The sequence below is a fragment of the Candoia aspera genome, chromosome 2 (assembly GCF_035149785.1).
Source record: "Candoia aspera isolate rCanAsp1 chromosome 2, rCanAsp1.hap2, whole genome shotgun sequence".
NCBI lineage: Eukaryota > Metazoa > Chordata > Lepidosauria > Squamata > Boidae > Candoia > Candoia aspera.
This window is the reverse complement of record NC_086154.1, coordinates 141,740,941-141,754,457: the sequence shown is the minus strand read 5'-3', so window position 1 is coordinate 141,754,457 and position 13,517 is coordinate 141,740,941. Positions and strand designations below refer to the sequence as shown.

At 44.2% G+C, this 13,517-nt stretch overlaps 1 protein-coding gene across 2 annotated transcripts in view; it reads left to right on the top strand.

The window, feature by feature from the left end:
• Positions 1-13,517, top strand: part of LRP1 (LDL receptor related protein 1) — a 320,650-nt gene that overhangs the window by 294,917 nt on the left and 12,216 nt on the right. For both annotated transcript variants that reach the window (XM_063293930.1, XM_063293929.1), the window contains exons 70-81: positions 1,136-1,242; positions 2,009-2,141; positions 2,568-2,687; positions 5,147-5,269; positions 6,012-6,155; positions 6,399-6,533; positions 8,804-8,923; positions 10,328-10,596; positions 10,698-10,876; positions 10,955-11,061; positions 11,182-11,298; positions 12,120-12,296. In XM_063293930.1, coding sequence (XP_063150000.1) covers positions 1,136-1,242; positions 2,009-2,141; positions 2,568-2,687; positions 5,147-5,269; positions 6,012-6,155; positions 6,399-6,533; positions 8,804-8,923; positions 10,328-10,596; positions 10,698-10,876; positions 10,955-11,061; positions 11,182-11,298; positions 12,120-12,296 — 1,731 coding nt within the window. The remainder of the gene's footprint in view (positions 1-1,135; positions 1,243-2,008; positions 2,142-2,567; positions 2,688-5,146; positions 5,270-6,011; positions 6,156-6,398; positions 6,534-8,803; positions 8,924-10,327; positions 10,597-10,697; positions 10,877-10,954; positions 11,062-11,181; positions 11,299-12,119; positions 12,297-13,517) is intronic.

The following is a 13,517-nucleotide window of genomic DNA, read 5'->3' as shown; positions in this document are numbered from 1 at the left end:
AATTATGCACCAGGTCTGTCTGGGGCAGTGAGACCGCATCCAGAACCAAAGATGACAATTTCCCAGATACCGAGGAGCCATCAATCCACAGCCACTCCGTCTTACCAGGGTTCAGCTGAAGCCTGTTGTTCCCCATCCAGGCCCCCACAGCCCCCAGGCACCTGGAGAGGGTGGTGATGGCATCACTTACTTCACCCGGGATAGAGATGTATAATTGGGTATCATCAGCATATTGATGATACTTCACCCCGTGGTGACGGATGATCTCACCCAGCGGTTTCATGTAGATGTTAAAAAAGGAGCGGGGAGAGTACCGAGCCTTGCGGCACCCCACAAAGAAGGAGCTGTGGGCTGGATCTCTCGCTCCCTATCAACACTGACTGGGACGCCCTGGAGGAAGGAGATGAACCAGTGCAGAACTACGATCTAGTAGTTCTACAAACTAAGATTTGTACTTGACGTTTAGTAATCTCTGGAAGGAACCTGCCTGTCACTACAATGCTACTATGGTGTGGCAGGCAAACTCTTCAGCTATCAGGTGAACTGGCCACAGTTCACAAGTCAAGATAGGAGCCAGTTTGGTCTAGCGGTTAAGGCAACGGGCTAGAAACCAGGAGTCTGTAAGTTCTAGTCCCGCCTTAGGCATGAAAGCCGGCTGGGTGACCTTGGGCCAGTCACTCTCTCTCAGCCCAACTCATCTCACAGGGTGGTTGTTGTGGGGAAAAGAGGAGGAGGAAGGAGCATTAGGTATGTTCGCCACCTTGAGTCATTTATAAAAATAATAGTAATAATAATAAAGGCGGGATAATAAATTTTAAAAAATAAAGATAAGATAGTTGAGCTGAGATTGTTACCATAGTGAAACAGAAGCATGGTTGATACACTCAGAAATTATTGTCTTGCTACCTCTTTCTCTCTGCTCCCACCCCAGCTTTTCTTTGGCTTCTCCTATGTTCTGTTTCTAGTCATAGTGAAGTCAAGAATTTGCTGTGCTACAGTAATCAAGGTTACCTACCCAGTGCTGCACTGAGAATAAGCAGCAATATTAACATGTGAATTGTAGAGTAGCCGCAACTCTCTCTCTGCTTGTTGAAGCTTTCCAGCTCATGTACCTCTCTGCTTTCTCTGCCTACAGAGCCCAGGCCTTGCTCTGAAAGTGAGTTCTCTTGCGCCAACGGCCGTTGCATTGCAGGCCGTTGGAAGTGTGATGGGGACCATGACTGTGCCGATGGCTCTGATGAGGTAAGGCCCAAGTGTGGAAAGTGGCAAGGAAGAAGCTGTAGTGAACAAGCGGCAGCTTTCACATCTGGCTGTCTGCCCTTCGGCTGGAATTCTTACTGTAGCCCTCACCAGTCTGAAGCGGTCCAGAAGTCTTTTGGGTATGACTTCCACAGTCCCCGTGGGCTCTGCTGATCAAAGGCTTATGGGAGTAACAGCTCCCATGTCTGAATACCAGCTACTTGGGGAAAACTGTTTTACTTGAGTTTTACTTGAGTGCTGCAACCAGCATAGGCTGAGTTGAGAAAACTTTCTGCTTTAAAGGATTTTTTGTTTTTGGATGAAAAACCATGGGCCAGTTTGATGTGCGTATTAGCATAATAGGGAAAAAATTGGATTGGATATAGAGTAAAAATGAGTCGCTGATTAACAGAATAAATAACTGTTGGGAGAGGCCCATAAGAAAGTTTTGATGGGAGTAGTTCCTTTAGAAGTTAGATGAATGTTTTTATCTAACCCTGGTTCTACGTTGATTTTACGTGCTGTCCACTTATTTTGCATTCAGTACTGTCTTTGTTCCCTTCCTGTGTAACTCCATAAAGTAGTTTTTTTTCATTCTGAAGGTCCTGTTGTGATCATTAGGTTATTAAGATTCAGCGACCTCTGCTGCTTAGGAAAGCAGTCTTGGTTCAGACAGATCAATAATCTTACTCAATACAAAACAGCTCCAGATCTCTGATCCCTGGCCCAAAATGCCTCTCTGAAATTTGGCAACCCTGTTCCTCCACAGAAAGAATGCAAGCCGCGCTGTGAACAAGACCAGTTCCACTGCAAGAGCGGCCACTGCATCCCACTGCGATGGCGCTGTGATGCTGATGCTGATTGCATGGATGGCAGTGATGAGGAAGACTGCGGCACCAGGGGTAATGGCCAGCATAATTTCCTCCCTTGGAAGAATGGATGATAATTATAATGCAAAACTAGGTGTCAGATCCCAGTACTGCTCTGGTTTTTCCACTATGGGAGGAGTCTCTAAATAGCCCTTGGCAATAAGATGGTGGCTAAGGAATTCTGGGAGTTGAAGTCCACACATCTTAAAGCTGCTGAGATTGAGAAACACTGGTCTAAGGGGAGGACAGACCATGAGCCCTGCTAAGATACCGAGGCCTTTGCAGCCAAACAAGGATGCCAGACATAATGCTATCCCTGATCAGGTGGTACATGCTGATTCCTGGTTGTGGAACTTGCCATTGCTTTGTCAAATCCTTTGATACTACTCACAACTCAGGTGGGGTATCAGTACTCAGGAGTGAGGTTGCTGCTGACATGCTTTTGTGGCCTCTTTATAGTGCGGACTTGCCCTCTTGACGAGTTCCAGTGTAACAACACTCTGTGCAAGCCGCTGGCCTGGAAGTGTGATGGTGAGGATGACTGTGGTGACAACTCGGATGAAAATCCTGAAGAATGCTGTGAGTATCCTTGCTCCTGTGATTAGCTCCTGCTTCTCTTGCTCATCACGTTCTCTTTCCAGCTGATTGGCGAGGTTCACAGGGAACTAGGGGCACCCAGAGCCTAGGCTTCGACTGCTGTGCAGGCCAAATTCAAGGCCTCCTTCACTCAGATTCTCACCTGGCTTCCAGCTGGGAACACTCCATGCTGCTCTCAGAAGCTGTGGTTCCCAGGAACTTCCAGAGTGATTTAGGGAAAGAGACAGTAGGTTTGTACTATATTCTGGGAGGAAGCTGGCAGCTGACTCCATACTGTATCCAGTATACAGGCATGCTTACAGGACTGTCACTTGGAAAATGAACCAGTTCTGAGGAATTGTCTAGACCAACTTTTCTCAACTTTTTGACCCTGGAGGAACCCTTGAAATATTTTTCAGGCCTCGGGGAACCCCTGCACATTCAGGCTCAAATATAGGCCAGAAGTTACAAAATTATTATATTTGTTTCATGCTCAGGCCTGTATATATGGATTAACAGTGTTCTTAAACTAAAAATAAAGAATGAAACTTGCCTATTTAATGTGAAGTTGCCCGAATTTGAAAGAATGTTTCAGATAAATGGTGATCTCCAGGGAACCCCGAGTGACTTCTTGCAGAACCCTAGTCATCAATGAAACCCTGGCTGGGAAACCCTGGTCTAGATTCACACAGGATGAAATTGGAGGAATTTCACCAGGGCCCCCTGATCTCATGAAAGAGGTTTTAAGGTGCAGAATCTGAAAAAGCACTGTCCTAAGTCAGCCACAAAGTTGTTGGTACATTGAGGAACAAGACAAGACAAAATGTTGCAGTGTTTGGAGTATAAAACTAAAGCTAGGGAGTTGTTTGTTCACTATAGGTATGCAAATATGAAAAATCCTGTTGGTTAAACTGTCTACATCAGTGTTTCTCAAGCAAGGGTGGCTGGTTCAGGGGTGTTAACCTCAAAATGGTGGGCAGGTCTGGGTGGTCAAAGCCCCTCTCCTTTTTCATGTGCATCGCACACAAGCAAAAAGGGATGTGGCTTTGATCACCCAATTGCGGCTGCCATTTTGACATTATTGACGGCCCTTGCAGGCACCCTTGAGCAGGTGTCTGGGTGGGATCTCCCTTCACACAGCAAGGAGAGGAAGAAGAGAAGCATGTGGCGAAAGCAGCTGAATTGGAACAGAAGTCGGGTAAAGCTGGAGTGGCTGAAGGGTAGCTGCAAAGAGGCAGAGCTCGGTTATAGGCAGTTGTCTGACCATGCTGCCGCTAGTGTAGCTGTGCCTGCGTTTAACTCGTTCATGGTTAGTCGAAAAGGCAGCCAATTCTGTTTCCTTTCAAATCCTCAGTGAGAATCTCTGCCTTGATTCAATGTATCTTCATTAAATCCCAAATCACATCTCTGAGTCAAAGCCACTTGCAGTCTCATTTATTTTCTAACAGCAAACCACTTAATTACTTATAGAGCTTTTACTATTCATAATTTGTGCCATTTGCAATATTAATATTGATAAAGTCAAGCACATGCTGAAGCTTGCTAAGGTGCTGGCTCCAGACCAATTTGTTCCTGAATGGGCAGCTCTGTCGAATTGTGGAAGCAAAGGGCAGCATTGAAACCTGCACTGGGCCCTCACACGTGTATTTATCTATTAAATAGATATGCCACCCATCTCCCAGCAACTCTGAGTGGTTTACAATTTTTTTAAAACATTAAAAGAAAGATATTAAAAACAACAAGAAACAGTGATTAGGGAAAAGATGGCAGGTTGACGAACTGAGTGGAAACCAAACAAACAGCCTGGGTTAAGAGGGGGGTTTCCATCACCCTCACCAAAGGCCTGGGTGAAGAGCTGGGTCTTCAGGCCCCTTCAAAACACGAGCAGGGTCGAGCCTATTCGGATCTTGGGGGAATGAGGGCAGGTGCTACGATAGAGAAGGTGTGCTTCTGGGGTCCCAATAGATGGCATAGTGTACTCAGGAGAACCTGGGAAAGACCCACATGCCCAGAGGTAGAAAAGAGGCTTGGGAAAGCTGCTGACCACGGCTCATTCAAGGCAGAGCTGGGTAAATCCATATGGGAGGGCAGACCCCTCTTTAGTTGTCAGGTGAAACGGTCTCATATCTTCCACAGTTCTCCATTAAGTTAAGGCAGCTGAGCTGAGAGGGTGACCACAGTCTTCCAGAAGTTGCAAGTGTAAACAGTGGGGTTTCAGCGCAGCCATTGCTGTATTGGCTTTTTCTCTCAACCTGAGGGTGAGGGGCCAGAAAAAACTAGATGGTGTCCAGAATCCTACAGACTCCTGCGAATTTGTATTTTCCACAGTAAGAATGGAGGAATTGGGCGGGTGTGGGGGGGAACCAACCACCTATATTTTATGGACCCCAAGAGCACTGTGACTCCAGATCATTCTGGTTCTCCTTTTCACTCTTTATCTTTGCTTCTGTTTTCTGGTGCAGTGAAATTCCAGTGTCCTCCCAACAGACCATTCCGTTGCAAGAACGATCGTGTGTGTCTGTGGATTGGCCGCCAGTGTGATGGCATTGACAACTGTGGTGATGGCACTGATGAACAGTTCTGTGGTGAGTGTTTTTGCTATCTCCTCAAGAGGTGCAGAACTGTGGCAAACTCCCCCAACAACAAATATGAATTAAAAAATATGAATTAAAAAAAGTCATTTGTACTAACCCTATTGTATAACTGACAAGCAGGAGGTAATAACCATAGAGTAGATAAAGCAAGGTTTCCCAGACTCTTCTGCTATTTTCCTGCATTAAAATTATTCCTGAACTTCTAACTATTTACTTCTAAGTTAAGGCAAAGACTCTGTCAAAGCAAACTCAGTTCCTGAACATAGTCTTGGCAGCAATCTTGAAATAGTTTGCCATTACCTCCTTCTGGGATATTTATTTATTTTCCCTGTCTGGCTATAGCCCTGGTAATTCCTGATGGTCTCTCATCCAAGTCTGATCTGCTTAGCTCTTTTGGAATCAACCATGGTTGGGTAGGTTCTTCTAGACGGCTGTCATTTCAAGGAGTTTCCCCCTGTGTTTCTGCATGAGTCACTGCCCTAAGCTTCCTGAGAAAAAGGAGACAAGACTGGAGCAGTGATTTGTGGGGAGATGTAGCAGACAGCATTCACAGTGGATGAATTTATTTTGCCTTGTCACCTGGGGTGATAGAGTGATCCAGTCACATCTGTGGAGATGCATACTAGATTCCTGATTCTTTGTTTGAAGGGAATACAAGGGAATTAAAGAGACTGAATTGTGACATCATGATGCATTCCTTTGGCTTCTCATTGTCATCTTTTTAATCACACAGATTCACCAACCACCAGACCTAGGAGTTGTAGCCATGAGAAGAATGAGTTCCTGTGCACAAATGGAAAATGTATCAGTGCTGAGCATCGGTGCAACTTTTTTGATGACTGTGGAGATGGATCTGATGAGGATAATTGCTTGCAGGGTGAGGGGATGAATTACTGAATATGGATAATCTTGGATTGCAGATGTGTTATTTTTTGTTTCAGGTGGGTGGGAGGGAGGGACAGCTTGGGGCACACAGAGGAAGAATTGTTAGTTTGGTATGAAGAAACTTCAAGTGGTTTGACAGATTACATGCTTGCTCCCCATTCCACCTCCAGTTGTTGTCCTCTCTCTCTTGGTGTTACTGACGTAAAATTTGTCTACTCCTATTTTGTGCTTGCAGATCCCAAGACGTATGGCTGTCACACCAATGTAACCATGTGTGGCGATGAAGCCAAATGTATCCAGACCCCCTCATCTGTGTACTGCACCTGCCGCAGTGGCTTTCAGAAAGTGCCAGGCAAGAATTTCTGCCAAGGTATGAGGCCAACTTTGTCCACTGTATGCTGTAAATATATTTCTTTAAAAATGGTATCCTTATGAACCTCCTCAAAAGTCTCCAACAAAGCTTAACATCGTCACATTTCCAACCAAAATATAGGAAATCAGACTTGGATTATAATCATCTGTTACAAGCAAAATCTAAAATCTATTGATTCCCTGGCTGCAGCAATATCAGTGCACTCAGTCTATATCATTATCTGTGAATACAAAAGAAGACCTTTTGTAACCCGTGATGGAAATGTAACCGCTTGAGCATAACCTGTTCTTTTTTTTTTTTTTTAACAAAAATGTGTTTATACTTTTGCTCTATTCTATTCATTTAGAATCTTTATACTCTACTCTATCTTCATTGCCACTCCGTAGGGAGATTACTGGAAACAGCACCTTATAGCAGCTTTTCTAGTGGCTGAGCATGTGTCAAGTAGCTCCCCGCAAGGGTTGCCCAGAAGTGTTGTGGTTGGTAGCACTTAGTAAGTTAGGACCAGTGAAAAATGTTTCTGCTTAGGCAGGCCTTTTTGTTGTTCTTGACATGCAGCACCAGGAGTTCCCATCTTCAGGCACCTGCTGAGGAAGGGGGTCCATTGACAATCTTTCTAACGTTTTCCCCCTTCTCCTAGTTTTTGGTGTTACTGTCTGTGCATCTGCCCTTTCCATGCAAAAGAGCAAGGAGAAGTTGTCATCTCTATATATTTCATCTGGATCTTCTGTGGTTGCAGAGAGAGAGGGAGAGAGAGAAGCAAATGGGTGGGAGCGGTACAGGGGAAGAGGATTTGAAGTCACTTAAGAGGGGGAAACCTCTTCCTTCTCAAATGTTTGAAACTGGCCTGATTATCCTTTTGTGCTATTGATTCTGATTTCAGGTTGTTTGAATATTTGTTCATGCTGTGTGTGTGTGTGTGTGTGTGTGTGTGTTGCATCATTGACTTAAAATTGTTTCCAGCTCTGGGAGCGTTTAAGGACTGAAGGTCAGAATTAAGTGTTAAGGAAACAAAATAAGGGGAGCAGCTGCCACAAAATTAAAGAAAAGAAAAGTCCCTGATTAGAGAGGGATTTATGTGTGGCTCATGCAAGGCAGGAAGCCTACCAATAGCACTAGACTGATAGGCATTCTCATCAACCAAGCTGATGGTACTTGTTGATTGCCAGGTGTGCTGCAGCCGTAATTTGAGCTTCCCTCTAAAACTTCACATTATTCCTCCCCCCTCTCTGGCTAATGACATGAACTGCAGGGAAATCAATTTTTTCAATCTACTCTGTAGTGCTAAATTAACACCTGATTGGCAGCAAGATGGAGCATAGGAGAAGGGACATAGTCATCTGGGGATTCAAAACACTCCTCCAGCTTCTGCTTTTTTGGGATAATGATGATACATCAGAACAACAGTAACTATGGAAAAATGTGTCCTTTTAACTGGCACACTTCCCCCCCCCCTTTGGTGGTGCCTATACAGAATGCTTTTGAAAAGGGAAGTCTTGCTTGCAAGCTCACAGTCCAACTATAGGACAGACGAGGAGGAATAAGGACGACACAAGAAGGAAGGGGCTTTTTTCTAGGAACAGTCCAAGGCTAGAAGATAGCCAGATGCATACTCTTAGACAAATTAAATTGAGTTTTCTATTTTGATAATATGTTTACATGTGTGCATGAATATGCGCTTCTCAGGAGGAATTTTACTACTTCCTTGGCAGAAAATATGCCAGAATGGCTCTTGAGTTCACGATTTCAGTGAGCTTTATACTCAGATCCCCAAATCTTTTTCATTCATATTTTACAGTCCTGTTCCCAAGTTTTCATTGTACACGTATGGCTAAGATGGTTTCCTTTGATTTTTATACACTTATGTAGCCATCACATTGTTTCCTTTTAGAATAAGCAGCAGTATTCATGGGAACATCCCTCCGTTCTAATGGGTTATGTGGTGGCATTAGATTCACACAATCTATTATTGCTGAAATAACAATGTAAGTAGCAAGTGGAATCCTAAGGGAATTTATTACTTTCTACCAGTGGACTCCCTGGTCAATAGGTAACTATATGACCCATAAATAGTTTTGATTCAACCAAGTTCTAATGTATCCTGCAGAGGCTCCCTCTTTTCTTATGCACTGTTTTGTTACTAATTGTGTTCTTACTCATGCCTCTTACAGCAGAAAAAAACGTGAGTTTTGCAGAGCATCATCTTTCCATCCTTCCGTCAGTGGCATCCAGTGATCTTGTTTTTATGTTTTCCTTGCACTACACAGACATTAATGAATGCCTGAACTTCAGGGTTTGCAGTCATCTCTGCAACAACACCAAAGGCTCCTATATGTGCACTTGTGCCAAGAACTTCCAGAAGACTCATCATATGTGCAAGGCCGAAGGTACCGGGAACAATGCTAGGGCGGGAGCTTTGTTTCATATGCGGTGCAGCATCCCCCTGTGCATAAGCACGCAGATCAGCTGATGGTGGTTACCCGTCTATTTCTGATCTGGCACGTTTTTCTAAATGAAAAAAAATCAGAAATATTTATCAGGCCTGACATAGTTGCACTGTTCTGCTTTTTAGACGATAAATGTCATGAACAAGTGATCTTTTCTCTCGAAAAGCCAGTGTACTTAGAGCAGCACAGGATTCTTTTCACGGAGGCGTCTGCCATTTTCTAGCAGTTCCTGGAAGCTCCATGAAGCTCTCTTGTGTCGTGTGGCAGAAAACAACATAGGTAGAAGCCTTTTGTTTGGTGGGTGTTGTAAAAATTAAAAATTAAAGGAAGATCAAAGAGAAAATCCTTGACCAACGTTTCAAAACCTTTCTTCCCAGACTGGTACCCCTCCCTGAGGTATGTTGGTCCTAGAATTCTAGAAATTTGCTTTCCCGAATTTCTTCCTGGAAAGAGCATAAGCTAGTTGGACTTTGTTTCTGTGAACTTTTGTCCTGTTGTGGACCTGCTGGGAACAAAACAGTCAGATTTGCTCCTAGCAGGATCAATGGTGAATGCTATTTAATCCCCATTTTTAATTGGCATGTATAATAAGGTGTTGAGTGCCACAACACATACTTTGGAGCATTACCATTCAAGAACAGAGAGTTCTGGCTTTTGCAGCCAAATTCTCTTTGGCTGCTTCAAAGAAAAAATAAATTACAGTCTGTCTTTCACCTGATCAGAGCAAAATGAGGGATAAAGCTGAAGCAGGGCCGAGGATGAAACTAAAGTAGGGTGGCTATGATGTTAAGACCCTTGGCTGATTGTGGAACTCCATTCCCTCACTATGGAGCCCAGTGAGTCAGGTTTTCTCTAAGCTCCTTGGCAGCCCTGAAGAAATTTTGTACACTGATTTCTGTGAGGGAACAAAGCGCATATGTAACTCCCTGCTGTCCTTTGGGGGCCTAGAATTGCCAGGTGGCTTCATGCTCTTTTTCATGTAGGATGTGCTGTGAGGCATGAATGTATTTTCATGCAAGGCATTTTGCTGTAGACCACCACGAAAGAAACGGACATGTGCAAATAAGTATTGAATGCCTGTGAAATGATAGTGTTTCCTTTCTTAGCTGACAAGGAGAACTCCATACCTGCTAGGACTTAGACTGCTTCCCTGAGCAGTGCAAACACAAATATAATTGTATCTCAGGTTAAAACTCATCATGAGAAATGTGAGGCAGTCGTGTTGGCTCTCGTTTTCCTGAAAATGGTGCCTTTCCCTCTTCTGTCCTGTTCATCGCACTGTGAGGAAGATCCACACATTTTCAGGTTGGGCTCATAAAGATCAATTTAACTATCCCTTTTAAGGTTCTGAGTATCAGATACTTTACATTGCTGATGACAACAAGATCCGCAGCATGTATCCCTTCAACCCAAACTCGGCCTACGAACCTGCCTTCCAAGGGGATGAGAATGTCCGCATTGCTGCAATGGACGTGTATGTCAAGGGTAACAAGATATACTGGACTAACTGGCACACAGGACGCATATCTTGTCGGGATCTCCCATCCTCAGCCGGTTCTAGTGCCTCCAATCGTAACCGACGGCAGATTGATGGTGGTGTCACCCATCTAAATGTAAGTGGCAGAAATTCGGGAGAAGACATGGCTGAGGAGCCCCCAGAGCTGTGATTGGAAAAGGCCTTGAAGCTCATTTTGCTTCCTGTTCCCTCTTTCAGATCTCGGGGTTAAAGATGCCACGGGGCATTGCCGTAGATTGGGTGGCCGGGAACATTTATTGGACAGACTCGGGGCGTGATGTCATTGAAGTAGCACAGATGAAGGGGGAGAATCGCAAGACACTGATCTCAGGCATGATTGATGAGCCGCATGCAATCGTGGTGGACCCACTTCGAGGGTAAGAGAGGCCCCAGTACTCCTTCCAACTTGCCCTGTCCCTGTAGGATGAACCTACAGAGTGCCTTTCTCTTTATAGCATCATGTACTGGTCAGACTGGGGGAATCACCCTAAAATTGAAACAGCTGCAATGGATGGGACCCTGAGAGAGACACTTGTCCAGGACAATATCCAGTGGCCTACTGGTGAGTTGAGTGGATAATCTGTGCTTTTGGAGCCCAGATTTCTAATCAAAGCTGGGGATAGTGGCTTCAGGGCTTTTGAAACGTTAAATATTGTAATCCACGTTTGTGGTTTACCTGCAGGTCTGGCTGTTGATTATCATAATGAGCGCCTGTACTGGGCAGATGCCAAGCTCTCAGTCATTGGCAGCATCAGGCTCAATGGCACGGACCCAGTGGTGGCCATTGACAGCAAGAAAGGTAAAAGAAAAAAGCTTTAAAGGAATCTGGCATGTGTGGGCTTTTGTGTGTGCATCTGTGCATGCTTGTGTGTGTATATGTGAAAAAGAGGTAATGATTTACTTCTGGTGAGACCTTAAGAACTACGTCTCTCTCCTAGGCAATGTACCCAGTACCTCTTTTTTTGTTAATACAGTAGATGGTACAGAAACTATTATAAAAACAAATTATTGCTTTTAAATCAAATGGACAAGATACATCAACCAAAGCAATCCAACCTAGCAATGCTACATCCCTCTCTTTTTTTCTAGAGAACTATCTAGCAGTTTGAAAATATGCAAATGTGAGTAGATTAATAGGTACCGCTTCGGCGGGCAAGTAACGGCGTTCCGTTTAGTCATGCCGGCCACATGACCACGGAAGTGTCTACGGACAAACGCCGGCTCTTCGGCTTTGAAACGGAGATGAGCACCGCCCCCTAGAGTCGGACACGACTGGACTTAATGTCAAGGGAAACCTTTACCTTTACTATCTTTGTTCCAGAAGTGCAATTGGGATGATAGAATGCTGCAGCCTACTTTAGGTCTAAGAAGTCATCATCAGCTGAATGGCTTCTTCGTTCAGAGAATCTAGAATATTTTTCACTACAATTAGTACAGGATACAAAATTTCTTTTCATCTCCATGGTGACAATCAATAGGATCAGTGTTCTTTCCCTGCCTTTGTTTTAAGGACAGATATTTAGCTCACCTGGTCAGACTCAAATATTGTCTCCCACATACCATGACAAATAGAATTGCCCAACCAACCTCTTACTTCTCTTTTATGCCTTTTTCCTCTAGGACTCAGCCACCCCTTCAGCATTGACATTTTTGAAGACTACATTTATGGTGTCACTTACATCAACAATCGCATTTTCAAGATCCACAAGTTTGGCCATGGTTCTGTCACCAATCTTACAGCTGGACTAAACCATGCCACTGATGTGGTACTCTACCACCAGTATAAACAACCAGATGGTTAGTATTACAGCGTGGGGCACTGCATATAGCATTTAGTATTACATCATGGGCAACCAAGTGCAGAATTCATGGCAAAAAAGCCATTCTGACTTCCTCAGAACGTTCATGTGTTACATATGGAAGGCACCGGATCGGGAAAAGCTAGAATGTTAGTTGGAATACCGGGTTCATTTTTAAGAACAAAACTGGCATATGGGTTAAGTCCAGTTTTAAGAAAGGCGTAAGAGAAACAGTGAGGTATTTAAGATATTTCATCAGAAAGGAAGGGCCAGAAATAAGAAAATAGTATCAACCATGGGTAAGGCTATTTGAGGCAGGGGGTTGGCATGATATCAGAAACTGACCATCCACAAAGTGGATGTAAAGGCCATGATAACTATAGTTGGATTCAGTATCTGAACTGACAGAGCTAATTACTGTCATAGCTTTGCCTCTAGGGGTCCCTGCAGCATAGGAAAAAAAAGTGGTGGAAGAGAAAAAACCATGACACAACGTGGAGGTAGTTGCCTGTATGTTGGCAGCTCAGACTGTGGTTTGGGTTCTAAATTACGGCTTGTCCATCATTATGGTTGGGTTTGTTGAGCAGTTGAGTGACCCTTTTCAGATATTTAAAGTGCCTTCAGCGCATAGGCTGACAACAGGTGAGTCAAGGAAGCGCTGATGGAGTTAGATACATCACTTTCCTATTTCTCTTTGTGAGAGAGATACCGCAGTAGAAAAAGGGATGTGCAGAATGGGGCAATGGAACATTCAGCTGTCCGCCTCAATATGGGTGGATTCCGACCCTTGGAATGCACCCATCCAAGCATTCTGGGATTGTTTGTAAAATTCTGGAAGTGCCTTAGCTGGAGTAGGAGGTGTTCTGTGGAGTCTCTGAAATAGCAGAGATACTGATTAGATGATCCATTGATTCTGGCTGGGTGCATTCATTTCTACTTCCGTTTTCCACTCAGATGATTTCATCTGTGGAATTTGCTCGCTCCAGATTTTTGCACGTTCAGGCACATTGTTGGCTAAACTGGAGACTCTGTGTATTCAGGGTGATAATAAGCAGATAGGGTAGTCTAGTAGATCACCAGTGAACAGGGAAAAAAAGAATTGATCAGCATGGGCTCTGAGCCAGGAAAACACAAGCTGGGTAGTAAAAATGCTCTTCAGCAACCAAACGAAAAGAAGGCAGTCCAGAGGCTAGGAAGTTAAGACTGCTTCCCAAGTTCT